The following is a 22328-nucleotide window of genomic DNA, read 5'->3' as shown; positions in this document are numbered from 1 at the left end:
TCCTCGCTTGCCCTGGGAAAGCACTGTGGAGCCCACCAGTCTGGAAAGCCCCTCAGGGGAGTCTGTTTTCCCATTTTTCTGAGGGGCAGAGGTTGTGTTTCTCCTCACCCGTGCGGCATTTAGAGGAACCTTCCCCCTCAGCACGTGGCGGATGCTGTAGTGCCCATCATCAGGCCGAGCTCCTGACCGTTAGGGAGCTGAACTGTCACCCTAACGAGCCTTTCCCGCCTCTGCCAGAGGAATAAACACATGCGCCTGGGATCCATATGTGGATGCAGGAGCCTATGGAAACCTCAGCTCGAGCTGGGCGCCTGGAGCTGCGGCTGGAAGGCGCCCAACACGCTGTGTACATCAGCCTCCCAGGGACTCAGCGCAATGGCATGCGGTGGCGGAATGACAGACTGTGTCGCGGGGCACCCACTGGAGAGGGCAGACTGGAAAGCCCAGGGAGCGGCAAGGCTTAATTTTAGAGCACTGATTTTTTTTTTTTTATATTTTTTGCTGGCTCCGTGCACGCACGAGCATCTCCCGCGCGTTCAACGCGACGCGCTGCACCCATCCGGAGCGACTCACGGCGAAGTTAACTCTGCCTTTGCGGGGGAGAGTGTAAACGCTCCGAGGACCTGTAAGCTGTGAAAGTTTGGGGAGGATTCGGCAGGTGGGGGGTGGAAGGTGCCCATCTTCAGCCTGTGTGTGGTCACGGTCCCGCTGCGCGGGGTTGGAGGACTCAGCTTTGGCTTTTTTGCCTTTTCTTCTCAGCGGTGCACTCCAGGGAGGGACTGAGACACCTCCTTGGCCAGATCCCACAAAAAAAAAAATCACTTCCTGGTGATGCCAAGTGCCTCGGCTTTCTCCTGGGCTTTGGGAGAACAACGTGGGTGTTGCGAGCACCGTCACCCCACCCGCCCCTGGGGCAGGGAAGAAAGGGCAGCATGGAAATATCGAGTTCTTGCTTTAATCCCAAGCCCTTTGCTCGAGCTGCTCATTTCCTGGCCCTCGTGCCCGCCCGTTGGCATGGGGCACTTTGGCTTCCTTGTCCTCTTGGGCCTGGCTGGTGACTCAGAGGAGCTTTGCTGTTCTTCCCAGGGCCGTGTCGGGCTCCGTCCCCTCCTGACCTACTCCCTCCTTCCAGCACTCCCCGCAAAACCAGCCAGCCCCTGTGTGCCACGGCTGAGGGTGGTGGGTGCTGTGCTGGATGCTGCTGGGGGTTCTTGGCACCACCTTGTCCTGGTGTTCGGTGAGCTGGAGTGAGGTGGCACATTGAGAAAGGGCATTTTCCTCCATTTCTTTGCACAGACGGCTGTGCTTGTGCCCCAGGCGTGGGATACAAGTGTGGTCCCTGAGGCATCGTGTCTACATCCTGCATGGGCTCCCATCGAGCTTCCCCAACATGTGTGTGCTCTGTGCTTCAGCCCCCACCGGGATTTTGCTTTTTGTGGCAAACTTTTCCATTTTATGGCTTCTCCTAATCCCAAAAAAATGTGTTCTTCAGATGGGCACTGAGAGGCTGCTCTCACAAAGAGGTAAATATTTGCTGGGGCTGGACCCACCAGCAGCTCCTCTGCCAGCCCAGGGTCCTGGCAACATCTCCCATGGGTGCTGGGGAGCTGGTCCGGCACAACTGGCCTCTTTTCCAGCGTGACAAGGCACAGTGGTTCCTGCAGCCGGCACGTTTTGTCCCACCTCGGTCCTCCTGAGGCTGCCAGAGATGTTTTTCTTCTCTTTCTCTCATAAAATACTGCTAAGGAGAAGTTACCCAAAACGCAGATGCCCAGGGGAGGGAGCAGGGACCCTTGCCCGGCTCCAGGAAGCTCTGTGATTTTTCTCCGGCAGCAGAGCTGTGTGAATTACTGCTGTTTGTCTTCCCAAATTCCTGCTTTATTTCAGGGCCAGGATGCGAACCCCTCTGGACCTGTGCCATTTCTCTTTCACAAGGGACTCGCAGCTTTTCACCTCCCTCTCCTCCCTCCCCTCCACGTTGCAAAAGATGCCGAAAATACCGCTCGCAGGATTTGTTTTTCTTTTTTTTTTTTTTCCAGATGTGTTTTGTCCTGGAGGAGCCTTGGTGGCCCGGGGTGCACCACCCCATGGTTTGGATGATGGCTTCAATGTGGCTGGGTACCCTGGGCGGGGTATCCTCGTCTGGGCGCTGGCTGCAGCTGAGCATCCCGAAATCACCCAATTTGGATGTGTTCCTGTGACCCAAAAAGCACCTTTCCCAGGTGATCTAAGGGTGCTGCCATGACCCCCCAGGCACGTCGTGCCCTGAGCTGAGCTTCATCCCTGAGTAGGGATGCCTAAGGTGGCCCTTCCTCCCCCGTCATGGGGAGCTGTGGGTCCCCGTGTCCTGGCCATGGGTGGGGGTGGGCACCCTGGCTGTCCCACTCACCCTGCCTAAAAAATAACTGATATTCCCATCCCGCCGTGTCCCGCAGGAGCCAGCTGCCACAGCCTTGCCAGGCCCGGGGAAAGGCGTTGCCGGAGCGAGAGGGGCCCCGTCACAGTTTCCGAGCAGCTGGCCAGCAGCCGGCAGATTATAGGCTGCGCTGTCGTTTGGGTGGGTGGTTTTGGAGGGTTTTTTTTTTTTTTGCATTTAAAAAAAAAAAAAAAAACAACCCAAGTTGATGAGCCAAAAGCTGGGAACGAGGCCCCGGGTGTTTTCGGCTCCTCCCGGGACCAGGGAACAAGCGAGGGCTCTGTAGGAGTCGGAACTGCCCCGGCAGCCGCCCCAGCCGCCGGCCACGCGCCGCGGCCGGGCCGCCTTGGTCCTCTCCCCCTGCTCCTCTGCTTGCAAACACGGCGGGTTTGGCTTCTCTGGTTGCTGTTTTTTTGGTGTTCAAGGAGTTTTTTTGGCATCCCTGATCCTTGAGCAAGCTGGCTGTGGCAGCCCGGGGAGCAGAGCCAGGTGCTGGGGAAGGGATCCCCAGCCGGCCGGGGGCTCCCGGGGTGCTCAGCGGAGCTGGTTTGGGCTCTGCTCCATGTTGTAACGTCCCAGCACGCAAACTTCTCCCACCTCCTTTCCCAGCACGTAGGAGGACGGAGGAGCCAACTCCCAGCCCAGGCAAGGGAAAGCGCTCGTGAAGCTCAGCCTGAGTGTTTGTGGGGCGAAGCGGTGCTGGACTTAACAAGTTTTTTTCGGAGCGGGGAGATGTCTCCTGGGTGTGCAGAGGGAAAGAGGAGCCGATGGATGGATGCCATCCCCACCTGTGGGCTCTTACCCTGCTTTGGGACACCCCCAGCCCTGCCCACCGCACGGCTGGGCACGTTTCGGGGTGTGCGTGAGGATGGGCATCGGTGCTTGGGGGGCACAAACGAGTCCCTGAGGGGCTCAAGGACCCCTGTCACTCTGCCCGCAGGAGGATGCTGAGGCTGAGGAGGAAGGAGCGGAGCAAACGCTGCCCAGGGAGGGTCCAGCAGCTCAACAAGGCTTCATTCAGGCTGCGGTGGGGGCCGGGGCTGGTGGCCCATATGTGTTTGCAGGGAGGGGACTGGAATTCGTTAAAGCAGCTCTTTAATTACGGCAGTGGGTGCCAGGAGAGCCCCGTGCACACACACACACACCTGCCCCCCTCCCTGAAAAGCCTCTCTGTGTTCCCAGCCGCTTCCCACCCCGGCCACACCAGTTTTCCGAGGCTGGAAAAACAGCCAGGGAGTGAAGGTTCCTTGTTGCCCGAACAGCCCCGGGCTTGTGCAGCCACCGGTGCAGCCCAGCCCGCCGCCCACCCTCCTTCCTGCCCGCTGGCCAGTGCCAACAAGCGGCCCCTGTGCCAGTGGCGTGTCCGGTGCTGCCCCATGGCCAGCCTCCCTGCCATCCTCCTCCGCAGTGGCAGAAGCCTGTTTTGAGACCCTCGCAGCTGTTTTGGGGTCATTTTTTTATCACTTTCATGACTTTAGAAGGTAGCAAGCTCGCCCGTCGCCCTCTGCACTCTGGGGATGCTGCTGAGCACCTTGGAGCCCTCCTGGTCCACCTCTTTGGGTGGGCAGGATAAGCCCTGCTGCCTGCACCATGGGTGGCCCCAGCCTTTAGCCTCCTGCATCCCAGCCTGGCTCCGCGATGCTGGATAGGATTCGCAGCCATCGCCCCGTATCCTGGCTGCATCCCGGATGGTGGCGGGGCTGAGCTGTGCCCCTGTCCCTGCACGGGGCGGAGGGGCCGGGGGGAGGAAAGGACGAGATGGGTTTGCTGAGAAAGGCTTCATTATGTGCCACATTCCCTTCGGTTTACGGTGTGGTTTTATTTAGGGCCGGGGAAGGAAATGAGCTGCTCGGGCAAACACAGCTGCTGCGGAGCAGCCCTTGGGTTTGGCTGGGGCTGATGGGGGGGACTGCTGCCTTCAGGTGAGCCCAAAAACCCAAGTGGGTGCTGGCACCCATCGGGGACTCCGCAGTGAGATCCCAGTGCAATGGGGATGAGTCCTGCGTGAGCCAGTCTCGGGCTGCGGCGATGGTGTCTGAGCCCAGCGGGAACCTCGGGGACATCCCATGGTCCCCCCTGTGCTGGCAGGACCCTTCTCCACAGGTAGCATGGGGGCTGCCTCCGGGACGAGCTCAGGCATTTGGGATGGGAAAAGTCTCTCCATGCTCTCCTGCTCCCAGGGTTCAGCCTCAAGATTTACGGGATGGGGTGGCATTGGCACGGATCCATCCCTGGAGCGACAACTCTCAGCACGGAGGAAGGCTTTTTCTCCTTATCCCCACTCCCAAATTTTATCCTCCACATCTCCGGACAGCGATAGCAGCTCCCGCATCCCGGGCCAGAGCTGTACGTGCTTTTCCAACCCCGGCAATGGGAACGAGAGTTCTGGTTCTCGCCTCCCACCCTCCACCTGGCCCTCCTTCGCAGCGGGGCTCCCCAGGGAGCCGGTGCTTTCCAGGAGTGCTGGCCAGCAGACAGGGCTGGAAAGCAGCACCCGGGAAACCACTGGCAAAGCCGGGGCCCATCACCCTCCTCAGGGCTGCTGACAGCCAAGCGCTCACCAGAAGTGGCCATCATCCTTGTTTTGGGTGCCCCTGGGCCGGGGTGCTCCGCTTTGCCCCCATCCCATCCCGCTGCCTCCTGGAGCAGCTGATCCTCCTCTGCCTCACCGCTTTGAAAAACCTCCGCCTGTGTTTATTAATTCAGTTCCTCTCCCCGTTCCCCTGCCAGCTGCTCTCCTGCTCGCCTTCCCCTGCCTCTGGCCTGACAGCTTCAGAGGGAAAAAAAAAATTTAAAAAAAAAATTAAAAAAAAGCCTTTTCACAGCCCATGGATTTCGGGGTCAAGGGAAAACATGTTCCCCCACTAATTCTGAGCTGCCTGGGAGTGGGGCTGCCATATCATGCTGTGTCCTGCCAGCCCTTGATCCTCTGCCCAAGGCTCCTGCCCGCTCCCGCCTGCGTCTCCCAGCCCTATGGAGTGGGACGAAGGAGATGCTGTAGCTGGCGGCCGCAAAGCGGGGTCCGGCAGACTTGGCGGGAGCCCCGGAGCTCCGGCTCTTGCTTCTCCGGTGTGGTTTGCCGCTGATTCAGGCAGCCCTAAAGCTGATGGTATTTCCTGTGCTCGGCCGCAGATGCAGAGCCACGGAGGGAAGGGCAAGGAGTCGGGAGCTGGCACTGCCCTGGTCCCCCTTCCGAAAGCTGCGGTGCCCTTCAGAAGAGCTATGGGGACATGTCCCCAGAGTGAGGACCCTCGAATCCTGATGCGAGTGGGAGCAGGGATGAGGTTTTAATGACATGTGGCTTAACGACTCCAGAGGGATTGAAGGAATAAGCTGGAGCTGGAAGCAATGGTTGGAGTTTTTTGCCCTGGGAAGCAAAGCGGGAGGAGAAAGTGGGAGGATTTGGGGAAGCGGGAGGCTCAATGGAGCTTTTGTACCGTCCCCTGCAGCGTGACTCAGGCTTGCTTGGCCTCCCCCTGCCAGGAGAAGTTGGCCTGGAAATATCGTATCAGCCTTGCAGGACGTGCTTTCCAAACCATCCCAAGCCGGGTTTTGGTCTATTTTTTCCCCCTTCTCCTTCTGCCTTTTTTCTCTCTCCTGAGCCGTCTCCCTCTTCTCCCTGGCAGGTTTTCCAGCTCCACCCTGCGCATCCCAGTCCTTGCTCCCACAGCTTTCCCAGTTCTGGCTCTGCACCGGCCGCTTCACACCGTGCCGAGCTGCAGGAGGGCATGCGGTGGCATTCAAGGGGACGATTCCAGCCGACCCCAGGGCTGGAAGAGCAGGGGGACCTTGGGGGATGCTGGGTAACGGGCGAGTGAGGGGCATCCCCGAATCCCATCGCTGCCCACCCGACAGAGCTAGTGTCCATCCCCGAGCTGGTCCCCAGCCTCGGGGATGCTCCCTGGAACGGCTGGATGTTGCCGGAGAGATCCTCGCCTGCCATCAACAAACAGCGCAGCCGCCGCCGGAGAGGGGCCCCTTCCCAGCTGCCCGGGCTCAGCCGCTTTCCAACCTCGCGTGTGTCAAACGGCCCTTGAAGGGCCAAGACGTGGGGAGGTTACGGGCCAAATTTGGGGCGAGAAGGGCAAGGACGGGTGCGAGAGGAGCGCGCAGCCCGGCACGCGCCGCGGGATGCGGGAGGGATGCAGGAGCTGGCCACCGGCTTTAAATTCGGCATCCAGTCCTGGCCTTAGGGGCAGGGAAAGGGAAGGAGCTTCCAGAATTTGCGGATCCGGGTGATCTGGCCGTAGCCACACCCATGGCACCCACAGCACCCACAGCACCCTGTGCTCCGTGGGGCTGCAAGGGCCATGGCCAGGCTGAGCCGTTGGTGATGCTGGGCACCTTGAGGGGCAGAGGAAAGTGTCTCCATGGGCAGGGAGGGGTGTTTGCAGGATGGAAGGGGAAAGGGAAGCTATTTTTTTCTCATTTCAGGGTGACATGCTAAATTGTCTGTCTTGCAGCTCTAACTGCAAAGGAGTCTTATCTTTTTTTTCTCCTTTCTAGAGCTGAAATCTCTGATCTTCCCTTCTCCTTCTCCTTCTCCTTCTCCTTCTCCTTCTCCTTCTCCTTCTCCTTCTCCTTCTCCTTCTCCTTCTCCTTCTCCTTCTCCTTCTCCTTCTCCTTCTCCTTCTCCTTCTCCATCTCCTTCTCCTTCTCCTTCTCCTTCTCCTTCTCCTTCTCCTTTTCTCCTCCTTCTCCTTCTCCTTCTCTCCCCCTATGCATTCAGAGGTCCCCCTCCCCACCCTCCCTCCTCCTCCCCACCCCCGTTATCCTCTCGGCTTTTCCATCTATGAGAAACAAGCGCCGAGGTGATGTTTATAAAGAAAATAAACGCCTGCTCTATTTCTAGCGCCGGGGCCGGGACGTATAGCTGGCGGCGCGGAGCTGTGGGGGTGTGGAAGCGGGTGCTGACATCCCCTCCCAGGGCTGCGGGGCAGGACAGGAGGCTTTTCTCAGCCACATCTACCTCGGGCCAAAACTTCCTCCCCAGCTCCCAGAGGAAGTGACCCCAGAAGTGTCTGTGGGATGGGATGCAGAAAACCTCAAAGTCCAGCCGGAGGCTGGGAAAGGGACTGGGAATTCCTCCTGACCCCCCCTCGCTTGCTGCCTGTGCATCGGGGAGCAGCCTGGCTGGGACGGCTCTGACCCCAAAACAACCAGCAGAAAGGCAAGATTTGGGCAACAGCAGCAGTGAGGATTCACGGGGGCCCCCCCTGGAGCTGACTCACTGCCCACGGAGGCTCCTGGAGCAGCCAGCGAGTCACGGGGATGGACAAACATCACTTTTCTCTCTCCTTGGCTTGGAGGCGCATGATGGGACCGGCCACCTCCGAAACTGTGCTGTTTGCCCCGTGACTTTCTCCACTCCTGTCAATTTTGGGCAGCTCCCTCCCTTCCCTGGGGACGCTTTCCATCCGCTACCATCCGTCTGTCCGGCGGCCAAGAGCTGCCGTCAGGCGCGGGGCAGATCCCAGAGGCATCACACAGAGCGACGCGCGACCGGCGGCACACCCTGGGGAGGGAGGCTGCAAAACGGGAATCGCTCATCCTTCTGGATCCAGGGCACAGGGTCTAAACATCTTTTGCCCCAACTCGCTGCCAGTTTGCCAACTTGACGGGTAAAATGAGCATCACGCAGGTGTGTCTACACCCACCGCAGCTCCTTGGGGGGAAAGATGGTCACATGTTTCTCCTGAGCTCTGTATTTTCCTTATATTTCCCCCAGGAAAACTCTGCGGGGTGTCTCGTCCACGTGCAACTGAGCACCAGCCACGACAGACACAGTCCGGGAAAGGGGTGGTTTGGGAATGAGGGGTCTCCGAGGGGCACCCTCCTCACTCCGTGTCTCCCGTGGAGATATAGACTGGCAAAGGGCCTGGTCACAGCCCTGCCTCATCCTGCCAGGATGGAAACGGCCCGGGATGCCCAGGCAAGACGCGGGAATGGCACAAACGTGAGCCGAGGAGTTTCTAGGACTTTCCTGGCTGAAGGCTGGGGGTGATGCTAACGCTTGGGGAGGCTGGATTCCCAAAAAGGAGACAATCCGGAGCTGGGCTGCTCCAGGCACCTGGAAAGGACTGAGGGATCGGCCCCTGGGAGCTGAGGCTGGGCTGAGCCAACGCCTGTTGCAAACAGTCTGTGCTTTGAGCTTTATTTAGGCACGCAGACAGCGTCAGCCTCCCGCCTCCCGCTCCGCTCCGGCCAGCCTTCAACCTGACGTGAGTTCCTCCGGGTGAGCTTAACCCTGTCCTGCGATCCCGGAGGAATGAGCTCCGGATCTGTTTGCCCACAGCCCTCTGTTGCTAAATATATAAGAGCGTGGACGATTCCCACGATACCAGTTTTGCATTCTCCCTCCTTTTCAGCTTTCTTTTCCTGCTCTTTCCCATCAGCTGGAAACTTTTCCAGCTGCTCCGAGCTGTGACCTCAAAACATGTGGCGCATTCACGAAAAAGAAAGATGGAATAAAGGGGTCAGGTTGGAGAGGAAGAGCTGAGGCAGGTCCCTAGAGCCGATGACCCCGGATAAAGCAGGATGGGTCTTGGGTAACCCGGGACGGAGACCGTTCCCTGCCCGGGAGCCTGGCCCTGGCATGGGGCAGCCATGGACAACCCGGAGTCGCTCTCTCCCACCCCAGATCCCTGTCACTGCTGCTGGGGTCTACCCAAGACTTGGGGCGGGTGTCACATTTTTGGCACCCCATTGCTGGAAGCTTGGGGTGAACGCTGCTCACAGGGACCCTCCACGTCCGATTCCATCTTCCCCCACATCCATCCTCATTAAACCCCCGGAGCGGGAAGGTTTTTGGGGGAGCGGGAGCTCAGCCCGCGGGTGACCCTGCTGGGAACCGGATGAGAGCCAGGCTGGCTACAGACACTTTACTAAAGCTTCACACTCAGATGTCAAGAGGAGAAGCTTTATGAGTGTTTTTTCTTTTTGATATCTTGTGTTTGCTGATGCGCGCGGTGACTTTTGCCATTTCGGGGTGGACAGAACGCCTGGACCTCTGACCTGGCCTTGGATGCAACGCAAAACACAAGTTTCACCCCTAAAACAGAGCGAGTCCCCAGCCCCGTGTCCCTGATGGGGACAGCGTGGTGTCCCAGGGCAGCCCTGGGGGATGCCTGGCACCGTTGCTGGTGGTCTGGGCAGTGATGCTCCAGGGGGGATGGACGGGGCTCACGGGAAGCCGGTGCCCAGACCCGGGGTTGCTGCTGGCACCTCTGCTTCGGCCACATGAAGAGATATTCCCCGGCACCAGAAAATGGGTGTAAACTCCCTTTCCTTCCCCAGCCCCACGGGGCAATCCCTTGAGCCATGCCCAGGGCTGGGGGGGGAATATCAGGGGGCTGATGGGTGCCAGTGAAAGCCACATGCTGGTTTTTGGGATTGCTCTGGCCCTTTCACTATGAAAGAGGTTGGAAGCACCAGGGCAGCCCCAGGAACCATCCTGGACACTCAAACGGGCAACAGCTCCGGGTGGTGAAATCCCTGCCCGGGATGGGAAGGTCAGGGCTGGAAGGCAGACGAGCACTTTGTTCGTTAACAAAAGGGATTTTTTTTCCACTCGGCTTGCCAGACATCCTCCTGTTTAGGTGCACGGAAAAAGAAAAGAAGGAACAAGGCCAGAGGGAAGGAGAGGAGCGTCATCCCGGAGGCCACCTGCTCGCTGGGCAGGGAATGGGGACAATGGGGACCTGCAGGGACCTTGTGGGTGCTGAGGGCCATGAGGCTCAGCTCTGGGGTGGTCCTCATCCTCCTCCTCCTCGCACCGACACAGGCTGGGATGCAGAAGATGGTTGGGGAGCGGAAGAGCAGGGGTGGTCAGTGACTACTCTGGAGAGCATTTGGAGCAAGCTCCTGCCCCAGTGCTGATCAGAGCCCCAGTGCCTGGGGGAGCTTTGGGGGACAGAAAGTGCTCGGTGAGATGTTATATCATTTTTGGGGTGAATTAGGGAGGAAAAAAAGTGCTTTTTAAAATCCCCTCCACTTCTGAAGCTGCAGATGGCACCGACACAGTGCAAAGGGTCTGTTAGACCCCGAGTGTGGCTTGGAGGGTCAGGCTAAGGCACAGACCTGTCCTGAGCAGGATGAGACCCTGTCCAGACCCTGCAGAGCCTGCTGAGGCTCGGTCCACAGTGGGTACGAGCGTCCCGGAGCAGGGGATGGAGCAAGAGGCAGGAGGGGCAGGGCGGGAGCGGGGCAGTGGGATGGCCGTTGGGATGCTGCGGCATGGCACACCGCCGTGCCGGGAGCTGTGTGGTCAAACCTGGCTGCTTCTTGGGGAAAATGGGATATAAATCACCCTCTCCACTCTGCCCAGCTCCAGCCCCATGCAGCAGCTAGCGTCTCCTGCCCTCCCCGCACTGGGGGCCAGCCCGTCCTGCGGCCCCGTGGCTCCTTCTCCTAGGGGGGACTCCTAGCCCCAGCTGGTCGCCGGTGCCCCACCACCCACGGGGTGCCCCTGCACCCCTCGGGGGCTGTGCCAGCAGGGGAGGTGAGCCCCTCGCCCCATGCACCCTCGCCCTGGGTGCACCAGACAGACAGATGGAGCAGGGCCAGGAGGTGACACGAAGCCTGGCAAAGGCTGCCCAGCTCCGTCCTTCCCACCGGCACCATCCAAGCCCCCATCCCTGAGCTCAGAGGGGCAGCCCTGGCACATGGCTAAGGCCAAACATGGGCAGGGAGAGCTGGCTGTCCCTGCCAGGGCTGCGGCCACTCCGGTGCTCCGTCCTCGCGGCACCAGGCTTTGGCAGAGTGGGGATGGTGCCCTTCTCCCACGTGCCACCCACAGCGCAGACCGAAGACCCGCGATTCCTGCGTGTGGGAAACAAGCCCCATCTCACCCAGCACCACCTTGGCGTGTGTCCCTCGGGAAAAGCACCGGACACAGCCAGGGCACCCTGTACCCCCAGAGCCATGCCCTCACTCCCTACCCTGGCAACTCATCCCAAACATCCCAGCCAAATCTTTCCCCCCAGCCTTTCTCACCACTCCAGCCCTCGGGACGGGGCTTACCTCCGGCCGGGGGTCCCGCGTGGAGGGGCAGGGGCTGGTGGACCAGCAGCAGCAGCAGCAGCAGCAGGGTGGCAATGCCACCTCGGTCACCCATGGTGTCCCCCGGGGCTGGAGCAGCGGTTCGGGCTCCGGAGACGGCACAGCCTCCGCCGGCGCCTGCTTGCAGGCGAGGGCTGCTGCTACTACTATATTTAATAAAGCGGAGCGAGGGAGGGACCCGAAAGTTCTCCCGCCTGTCAGAAAGGAGGAATTCGCTCCGATTACAAAGTCAATTTTTTCTCTTAAAGGGCTAGAGCCGCCCACCCGCCGCTCAAAGCGCCCTTGTTTGCGTCGGGGCGAGGCGAGGGGGGAGCGGCCGCCGCCGGGGCAAGGATCCCGACGTGGGGTGCCAGGGATGGCCCCGGAGGCACCGCCTGCTCCGGGCAAAGCGGGACGTCTGCGGCGTCACAGCCTTTGGGAGGCGCAGCGTCCCACTGTCCCAGCCAGCCAGAGTCCCCACTCCTCGCCCCGCAGCGCCCCGGTGGGATTCAGGGCTCTCCTTGCTCACGGCGTAACTCATCTCCCGTCTCTCCATCCCCCTCCAAACCCACTCCCCTCCTTCCCCTTGGATGTCTCTATTCCAGGTCCCTTTCCTCCCGCGCCAGTTTATTTCTAACTTCTTTAGGGGCCTCGGTGTGACTTTGCTCTCCTTGGCAGCGTTTGCAACACCTTCCAGCTCCCAGGCATCTGCAAACGTAATTAATTTGATGTTTACTCTTGCTTTCGGATCATTAATAAAGACGTTAAATAAACCTGGGATGTGCCGTTTTCTTGGCAACTTTTTGTGAGTAATTGTCAGGGGCTCGCTAAGTTCATTAGCTAATTCTGCGTAGTCGGGGGGTTACGTATTACCCAGACTTGCGGGTTTGTACGGATTCAGTTTGGCCAAGTGGTCCCTTTCCTGCTCTTTATCTGGAGGGCGACTGAGGACCCCCACGTTGCTGTGCTTCCTGCTGCCCTCAGGGACAGGGGTGCGTGGGGCTTGGTCCTTTGGGTGGCTGTTTGTTCTTGACTGTCTCCATCGTTATTCATGGGTAAGAGGCAGGATGAACGCGTCCCATCCTCTCCCGCCCGCTTGACAGAGGACGTCCTGCTCCCCTCTCTGGAAGGATGTACCAGGACCACTTCCAACCCGCTATGACCACCTCTAACCCACCAAGACCACCTCCACCCCATCCAGACCACCTCCACCCCATACAGACCACCTCCAATTCGCTATGACCACCTCCAACCCATCAGGACCACTTCCAACCCCTCAAGACCACCTCCAACCCGCTTTGAACACCTCTAACCCACCAAGACCACCTCCAATCCATAAGGACCACCTCCAATCCACCAAGACCAACTCCAGCCCACCAGCAAGCATCCCTGGATTTCCTCCTGGCACTGGGGATGAGCCACTGTTTGCCAGTGGACACGGGCCTTGGGCAGTGCCAGGGCAGCGGGCACAGCTTGAGTGAGGAGAAGCTGGCTCCAAGCCCCCTAAGCCCCCTCCACCTCGGAGATGCTGCCTGGCCCGTTCCTGCCTCCGCAGCGGGTTTTTCCCAGCTCCAGCAGCAGGACACCACAGCCAGGACGGAGTAAAACCTTCGCTGCTTTTTTAATAATTGTTATTTTTTTCCCCTCCGATAAGGAAACCACAACCTCCAGCTGATACCTCATCGATGATCCAGAGAACTGTCCCCACCACGTCCCTGTGGCAGCCCAGGCGCTCCCGCTGCTGGCTGTTTCGGCTGCCCCCGTCTCTGCAGCCCCCGGGCGCAGCCCCGTGCCCCACGTCTGGCCAGCACACTTGCTGTCCCTCAGCCAGGCCTTGGCAGCTGCTGGGGATTCGGTTTTCCCCTTTCGGAGCCAACATCTGGCCGAGCGGCGGAGGGGCAGAGCCAGCAGGGAATGGTGCCTTCGTGCTCCGGCCGCTCGGGCAGGGCTGCCAGCCTGTCTCCGCACCGAAACCCACTCCGGTGCCAAGGAGGGACCCCGTACGCTTGCACGCTTGCCCCCCCAAAGGCAGCTCAGATTGGGGTTTGCCCACTGGAGCTGACAGCTGGGTGTCCCCGTCTCTGTTTGCCGGCGGCGGGAGCTGCCATCGCCCTTCGGTGAGTGCCCACCACCAGGAAACCTGGCTGCCGGGGCGGGTGGCGGGTGTGGGCTGGGGGAACCTGCTGGGGGGGGGCTCTGAGGAGGGCTGGGGGAAAAATAAGAAAAGTGGGATTCTCTCCTTTCCTGGCAGCCCAGGGACCGGTGTTTGAGGAAGCCGCAGTGTCCGTCCCTCCGGCCAGCCGGCTGCTTCCCCCTCTCGGTGCTGGCCAGCCGGCTGGCCTCCGGACACATTTGTTTATCTGAGGCCAGCTTTTATTTGGGATGTGTTTCCAGGGTAGCCGGTGCGGAGGGAGGTGTGGAGGGCTGCCGGAGGGGTCCGCACCACAGCCCCCAACACGGAGCCTTGCCATGTCCAGAGGGCAGCTTCAGCGCTCAGCTTTTCCCCCAACACAACGTCCCGCACCCTGGTTGGGATTCGCGCTGGCTCCAGGCTCCCATCCCACTGACTGAGGAGGGGGTCGGCCGCCCGTGGAGCAAGGATGGGGGTTCCTGACGGCTTTGAGGGGCTGCAGCTGGGGAAGCGAGTCCGTGCGAGGGAGGAGAGCAGCAAGCGTGCTTGGAGCGCGCCGCGGGCGTCTGGAAGGAATATCCCATCCGGTGCTGGCAGGAGGGAGCGCATTCAGGAAAGCTGCTGGGATTTATCTTCTCAGCAGCTGTCTTCCCAAGCGCTGGAGGGGTTTTTAATAGGAAACAAAGCAAAGGCTTTGGACCTGACCTGGCCAAAGCAAGGACCCGGCTGGAGGTGCTGGGTGGATCTGACCCGGAGCGGCAGGTCCCCAGCCTTGGCCGTGCACCCGTTCCTCTAGAAGTGGGACATGGGCTGGATGGAACCTCTCCTGCCTCGACACGTACGTAGTTTTCTCTCTACTCGCTCTGGGAGAAAGTGATGGGAACGTTGTGACTGTGCTTTGGTACAGCTGGGCAGATGTGCAGTATCTCCGTGGTTGGGCTCACCCCGGGGGAGCAGTGAGGGACATCACAGGGTTTGTTCAGTCGTCCGGCGTACCCTGTCTCAGGGTGAGGGCATGAGCTCGAGGAGGATGAAGATGCTGCGGGGTGCTGGGGCCACTGTCTGCTGCGTCAGGCGGGAGAAGCACAGCCCCGTCTCCTCCCAAACTTTTGCAATCACCACCAAAACTGTCTGCCAGAGGCTTGTGGTGCTGTTAATTGAGGGAGACAAGCAGCTCCTGGCAGGGTTTCGAGGCTCTGAGCGCTAATTGCCCTGACGAGCCTTGTCTGGGCTCTCATCCACACCCTCTGCCCCTCCCCACCGGGCTGCATTTAAGCTCAGGTGCCTTCAGCCCTTGTTCTTCTGGCCCTGCCTCTGACCCTGGCAGAGCAGTTGGTCCTGGGCAGGAGGGGCTGCACCCCTTATCCACCTCTCTTGCAGTGACTTGCCCTCTGAGGATCAGGATGTGATCCCAGCACAGTGAGCAAACGTCTCCTCTCTGTTGACTTGGTGCTGCCTTGGGCTGCTCCTGCATTGTGTGCAGCTTCTGCACGGGGGTGGGGTTTTGTGTCCTCAAAAAGCATCGTGCTGGGGGGCTGTCTCTGCATGGGGGCCCTGTGGGTCAGACCCTCAGCTTTCCTGCTGCTGCTTTCCCCAGGCCTTGTGCAAGGGGCTTGGTGTGAGATGGGCTTTACTTGCACCCCTGGGAGGTCCAGGATGCTGGGGCTGTGCTTCTCTGAGTGCTGAACGCATCGCTGCCCAGCGTTAGTTTAAAAAAGGAAATCGATAAAGCCCATTTATTTTTAGCTTGGATTTAGGGTGTTTTGGAAAAGGAACTGAGCTGTGATTTGGAGCCAGCAGGCTCACCAGCTTCTCCCAGGCTTGTCAGATAAAGGAATGGGCTTTGAACGTCGGATAAATATTGACTGATGTATTTCCAAGGGGCGAGTTCCCTGCTGCGTGAGCAGGGAAGCCTCTGTGGGCACGGGGTGGAGGGGGCTGTGGCAAAGCCTTGGAGCACCCCGGGGTGCGAGCGGTGGTGAGCTGTGCTGGCTGCTGGGCTGGCCGGTGAGGTCCCAGGATTTAATGGGACTGTGACAGAGCTGGGCTTGGGTTCGGGGAGTTTGTGACAGCGACAGCACCGGCTTGAAGAGCTGCTCTTTCTCACCTGCTGGACCTAAAACCCACTAAAAACCAGCTCCGGACCGCGGCAGGCTCGGGCCGGGGCTGGTGGGGCTCTGCCTGGAGCAGGGGGAGCTTCAGAGCGGGTGGGAGGTGAGGAAGATGCCGGTGAGGGAGGAAGGCTGGAGCAGCCCCAGCTCGGCTTGGTAGGACACCGGGAAGGTCGCGATCGTTCGTCCGGTGCCGGGGCTGCGGGGACCCGCAGGGGTGGGGGCGGCAGGGCCCGGGGAGCCGCTGCCAGCCCTGCAGCCCAGGAGATGGCACCCGCGCACCGCGATCGCCCGCCCCGGCCGGGCGGGGGGCGGCCGGTGGGCGTTCCTGGGGGTGGTCACCCCGAGCCGGGCATCCCTCACCTCTCCCAGGGGCTGGGTGCGGGCAGGGGCTGTGCTGCCAGCCCGGGGTGTTTGTCCCTCCTGGGGCTAAGGAGGGATGCTGACTCTGGCGGCTGGTTCCCCCTACTTCTGATCTGGCACCCGTGCTGATTTGGGAGGGGTCTTCCCTCTGAGCTAGTATGAAGGCAGGGGGACCTCCCCCCCAACCTGTGCTGCTTGTCTCCTGCCCTGCTGCAAAACCCCCCTGGAAACTGGGGAGGGGAACGGGAACATGTGTGGCAGGTCCAGCCTGCTCTAGAGAGGGTCCTTGCAAGCCCAGGCCCCCAGTGCCTCTGCTGCTCTCCAGCCCTTGAGCAAGCTGGGGGGGTGCCTGGGCTTCCTTACTTCAGCTGGGGAGGCAATCAGAGGTTTAGGGCGTCCCTGTGTGCTGAGGGTCTACCTGGGCTGGTCTTCCAGTAGTTTCTGCTCCAGTGGCTGGTGGTGGGGAGGGTGGGATGAGCATGTTTGGGTTGGGATGTAGGGAAAAGGGGGAAGGTGGCTGGATGATGGAGGGCATGTCCTTGGCAGCTCATCCCAGCTGGGACAGCGTCCTGGTGAGGGCTGAGATGTCCTGTGACTTCCAGGGATGGGCGACATCTTCCTTCTCCTCATCCCCAGCCAGACTCATGATGCTCACCTGGGAGACAACACCTGAGCAGGGACCCAATTTTCCACAGCTTCACTGCTTTTCTGACCTTGGCATAAACCCTGAAGCCCCCAAAGCTTTAATGGGGTGGGTGGGAATAAATAAGGAGGGGAAGATGCAAGGGCCACCTTCTCGGCACCCTGACTCCCAGTGCTGTGGTTTCCCTCCCAGGGAAATCAGGCTTCACCAGGGGATTTCTCTCCCTGCAGAGGGATCCATCCATCTTGGAGCAGATTAGAAAGATGTCACTTTGCCAGCACAGTCATTTGTCACGGCGGCTGGGGAAATTAGCAGGGGGGGAGGGAAATGGGGCTTGTCCCAGTGATTTAGGTAAAGGTTGCGGAGCTTTCTAAACTATTTCTAGCTTGGTGTTGGCTTGTCCTGAGAATCGTGGAAACCAGTGCCTGGGATTTCCACCTTTGGGTCCCAGTGGGGCTGGGAGAAATAAATTCTGTCAAAATTTATGGGGCAGAGTAACTGGGATCTCTCAAGTACTGGAGTTTTTAACCAAAAGCTAATATTCTCCTTCTAGTGGTTAATTCCGGGAGCTGGGGTATAAATTAAACCTGCAGCCTTGCCGAAATAATCGCAAGGGTGGGACAAACATCAGCCTGTTGTGATTTGCAGGGGTTACCTGTAGTTGAGCCAGCTGTGGTGCTCTGCATGGGGAGAGTGGTGGGATAATGGGCCCCAGTTGCTGCCTGGAAACATGATAAAACTCAGGAAGATGCCGGGGGGGATGGGGGGTGGGGAAAAGCTCTTTTGCAGCTATGGAGAGACAGTGCTGCAACCAAATGGAGAGTAAAAAGCAAATTAAAAAAGCAATAAAAATTCCTTGGTGCTGTCCCCTTTAAGCATCATATATTTTTATCTTGCTCCAGCTTTATTTGCTGGAAAGGGAAATGTAAAGGGAGAAACATTCCATTAAACCCGTCCATCAGCTGGAGCCCCTGAGCCAGGTTGCTTGGGGGGCTGGAGGAGGTGGGGGATGCTGCTGTCCCCACCGCGGTGGCTCGGGGCGGCTGGAACGGTGACTTGTCCCTTGCCTGTCCCCTCGCCCACCACCGTCGCAGCCATCTTGTGGCGTTTGCAAGGCGATGTTAATCACCATAGTAACGAGGGCCTCGTTTCTGGCAGGATCTGTCCCCCTGGCTGCGTGGCAGAGCAGGGCTGTCGCCTCCCCCAGAGCAACGTTGACTGTGGTGGCTCCTCCAGGACATGCTTGTGTTCCCATCCTCTTCCCCTCTGTGCCACCGTCCCCACCTTGCCCGTCACCCTCTGGCTTCTCTTCATCATCTCCTCCTTCTCTCGGGCTCAGTGCCCACAGAGGACACGCAGGGGCACATGGATTGATGCTAGAAGGACCCAAGTCTTCCAGTAAGGTGGCCCCATACATCCAAGATCAAAGGTGGGACTTGTAGGGCAGCATCTGCCTCTTCAGTAGCATCTGGGGGGCTCTTTGACGTCTGTGCTAAACTAACACAAGAGGGAGATGGTCACAGGCTGGTTTCTGCTCAGACCACTGGCTTTTCCTTCTGGAGGGTGAAACGTTGGAGTTTCCACGAGCATTATTGGTCTACAAAGACATACATCGGTTTCTAGGTGGCAGAAATGAAGGATGACGATCAACTGTGAAACCCAGCACACGTTTGCTGTCAGGTTTCTTGAACGTCTAAATGTGAGAGCTGGAAACATCACAGCAAACCTTGAAGTCTGGATATTTCTGACCTCGTACCAAGGCCACACTTCAGTGGGGTTTGGCATTTTTCCACAAATACAGCATCTGTGGGAAGAGCCAGGGAGAAGGTCCTGGAGATGATACGTTTCTACCCAAACCGGACAGGGTTTCCCTGAATACGCCCTGCTCTGGCCAGGGTTGATTCCCAGCGGAAACTGGTGACGCAAAGGATCCCTGGTCATGTTGTGCTGGTGGGACCCCAGCACTGACTTGAAGGAAACCAGCTGCTGGCTTTGTCCTCTTTGAAGGCACGAGGTAGTGGAGAAGATGCTCCCAGAAATACTTGCGACTGTGGGCACTTGGATTTTTCTTCATGATAAGGACATCTCCTCCCCATGGTGGAGGCTGCTGGTTTTAGCAGTGGTTGTGACAGGAGCAACTGCGATGTGGACATCTGTCTCCTCATAACTAGACCGAGACCAATGCCTCATTCCCTCGTGGGTATTCATCAGTCAGCAACGACTTTCTGTCTCTATTGACCCAGGGCTGGAGCTGAGCCAGTGACACGGAGGTAAAAGCGTCTATTTACCCATGAAAAATACTCCTGAGTCATCTAGAGCCTCTTTGAGCTTCAAACACCAACGAAACCAAAGATGTGCTGTGCATGGGGAGATGCTGGTGGGACTGGAGGGACTGAAGCACCTGACAAGCATGCGTGGAGCCTCGCTGAAACCAGCAGCAATGGTGCTGGTGATGATGGTGAGATGTGGAAGAGCTGCTCCCTGGGCACAGGTGGACACTCCAATGACGGCAGCGATTTTTGGAAGGTGTCTCTCGTGCCCCCATTCCCTCTTAGCTCCCTGTTGGAGGGGCGGGGGAACAAGCAGCCATGAGGAACATCCCTGAGGTCTGGGCTGACTTCAGCCCCTCTGTCACCTCCTCAGCATCTCCAGCCAATGTCTCTCACCCCCCATGCTCCTACTTGATCTCTCCAGCTGACCTGGCACCCACATGGTGGGTCCACCTCACCATGCATGGTCCCTGTTCTCTCTTACCTCCCAGCAGAGCCCCCGGTTCTGGAGCCATACCTGCTTCCCACAGCCCTGCTGGGATCTGTGTGGTCATGGACCTCCTTCCCCATGTTGTTTCTTTAAACAGATGAAAATCTCCCATCTTTACTCATTTTACCCATTCCATGTGCTGTTAAGGAGATGCCTTGAACTTAATTCTTGCATGGATCATCATTATTTTTATCTTCCATCTTGCTGAAAGGGGCTGAAGAAGACTTTGCTGCCCAAGCCAAGGCTGCCAGGATGTGGGCAGGAGGACCAAGAAATGGGGTTGTCTTCTGAGACGTGGGTGGTCCCCATCTGGCCCAGCCCCTGGGGGATTAACCGCAGGGGGAGAACACAAGTTGGAAGAGGAAGAGTAAGGTGGGAGGAAGAAAGGATGAGCTGGCTGGCTGTGATGTGGACAGGAGGAGCGAGCGGGCTGGGTCTCAGCTATCAGGATGGATTTTTGGAGTAGCCTTGGGCTGCGGTTTGTTTTTTTTGTCGGAAATGGCTCCTTTGTCAAACCAAAAGTGCTGGCGAGGAAGGTCAGGCTTGATAAATCTCCCCAGTTTGAAAGCAGGCGTTCGGGAACGCTCAGGAATGTCCCATTTCTGTGATTTGTACGTGGATGAAATGGGGGAGAGTTGGTTCAAAAGACTTTTTGCCTGGGAAATGTGAGTTTGCAGCACAACGGCTGGAGACAAAAGATGAAGAGTCCCCATGACTGAACCCACCTGGTGTGTACTGGTGTGGTGGGTTTGACCCCCATCCTTTCCTCACAGCCCTCCCTGGCCATCTCTGTCCTTGTGTCACAGCCCCATGAGGACTTGCATCCTCCAGCATTTGCGCGGGGGGGAGTCACGAGATCGGGGGAATCTTCTTTAAATAGTCTGTGAATGCCATGTGGTTAATAGGGATTAATGGGAATTAAATTGGAATGGGAGAGAAGCGCTGGGAGAACTGAACTGCCTTGGGAATAGGTGTTAAGGAGCAGGGGGAATGTTACCTGGAAAGTATCTGGGGAGGTGGTTGCTGGTATGGGATGGCTGGGAACTGGGATCCTTTGGATGATGGTTTTCCCAAAGCCTCAGGGCCATACCCCATGATGTGGGGCAGAGCTTGGGGGTACCACCCAGGGCACAGCTTCCCTGGACACCAGCCTGCTTGGTTTGGCTTGGCTCTGAATCTGGCTTTTGTGGGTTTTTGGTGTGTTTTTTTTTTAATTCTAGGCAAGTCTCACCGGGGCAGCTGTCGAGAGGCGAAGCAGCTGAATTGGATTTTTGTGCCCGCATGAAGCAGGCTCTGGTTACACGGGCGGAGAGAATAGGAGCCTAAATTGGATTTCGCTGCTCGCTTGGAAGGGGCTCCAGTCGTGTGGGATTATTGGGGATTTAAAGCGAATAATGATGAAACCATCCCCCAGCCTTGGGCAGCTCCACGTGCCGCTCCGTTAACATACACTGAGGGATCTCGCAATTAATGGCCAAGTTTCGAGCGGAGCATCATGGTGTGGCTGGTATCTCCTCCGTTTGCAGAACACAGGGTCGATGTGCCAGCGTGTCTGGCTCCTTCCTCCCCATCACCCCAGGGGGGTGACTTTTTTGTGGAGGGATTAATTGAAGTGGCCAGAGAGGGATCGGAGCCTGGCTGGAGTTTGGGGTATGGCGGGGTCAGAGGCTGCCTGGGTCCCTGCAGAGGGAACCTGCAGGATGGTTTTGGGGGAAGCCTCGGTGGATGGTGGTCCCAAAGGCACCACACAGCCTCTTCCTTTGCAGGAGCTGTTTGTTTTCCATCCCTTGGGTGGGAGGCTCTCACCTCTGCCTGGAATTACAAGTCGTGTCACATCTTGGAAGCCTCAAAATTGCATTTCTCAGCAATGTTCCCAAAGAGATTAGAAGCACTGAAAGGGCTGAAATACCCTCGGAGCTTGGAGCGGATCGAGGCACCGAACCCGGCAGAGCCGGATGGGGAAAGAGCTGCGACATCCTTGCTGGGGCGGAGGGGAGGGCTGGGGCTTGTCCCTTGCCTCTCTCCCCACACCCCTCCTGTTTGGGGGTTGGGTTTTTGGTACCAGTCCCTACTGGTGCAAATGGAATGTGGGAAGAGCTGGGACAATCGCCTTCCCTCTGCTGCGGGACTGGGAGACATAACCACCATCCCAAATGGCACGAGCTGTCTTTGAAGGGATGCCTAAACGCTCACCTATGGAGCAGGGTGTCGCTCCCCAGATTTCCTGATGGAAAGCGAGGAACTGGGATTTGAGGGGATGAAGAAGGGCCAGGCAGAAGCAGAGCGTGGAAGGGACTGATTTCCAGGGCTGATTTAGAGGCGGTAGAGATTCAAAACTTCTTAACGCGAGGCTTTCTGAAGCTCGGCTGCTTATTTTCAGTTGGCTTATTCCTAACCCCAGCTGAAATCTCCCAGCTCTGATTCTTTGCGTTCATCTTCTCGCTGCTAGAGCCCCTGCAAGGAGACGTGGCTGCAGAGTGCTGCATCAGCTGAGGGGCTGCATCACGATCCTAGTTGTTCCCTCTCCTTCCTGTGCACATCCCTGTTCCCGGGACCGGGCAGAGCTGTCTGAGATGTCACCGAAGTGAATCGGTCCCCAGGTGCTGCTTTGAGGGCCTGGCTGACAGAGCTGAGCCGACACATCTTATCGCAATCTACTGCAATTGTAGACCTCTTGGTCCTGGGATTCAACCCAGGAGAAGACTGAGCCAGTTCCAAACATTAAAGGAGACATTAAAGATGCTAAATCATTATCTCCCAAGCAGAACAGCAACATCAGTGCTGGAGCAGCACATAGGAGTGACGAATGTATATGTACGTGTGGGTCTCACCTTATGGAGTGGACAGAATGACAATCTTAATGAC

General features: G+C 58.4%; 1 protein-coding gene across 1 annotated transcript in view; it reads right to left on the bottom strand.

The window, feature by feature from the left end:
- CSPG4 (chondroitin sulfate proteoglycan 4) overlaps window positions 1-22328 on the bottom strand; it is a 77443-nt gene that overhangs the window by 12726 nt on the left and 42389 nt on the right. Inside the window, exon 2 of the mRNA XM_086620578.1 lies at window positions 6379-6402. Within this exon, the coding sequence (XP_086476704.1) occupies window positions 6379-6402 (24 nt within the window). The remainder of the gene's footprint in view (window positions 1-6378; window positions 6403-22328) is intronic.

The sequence above is a fragment of the Tauraco erythrolophus genome, chromosome 14 (genome assembly GCF_009769465.1).
Source record: "Tauraco erythrolophus isolate bTauEry1 chromosome 14, bTauEry1.pri, whole genome shotgun sequence".
Taxonomy (NCBI): domain Eukaryota; kingdom Metazoa; phylum Chordata; class Aves; order Musophagiformes; family Musophagidae; genus Tauraco; species Tauraco erythrolophus.
Note: the sequence above shows the minus strand (reverse complement) of the source record. Positions and strands in the feature narration are given on the sequence as shown.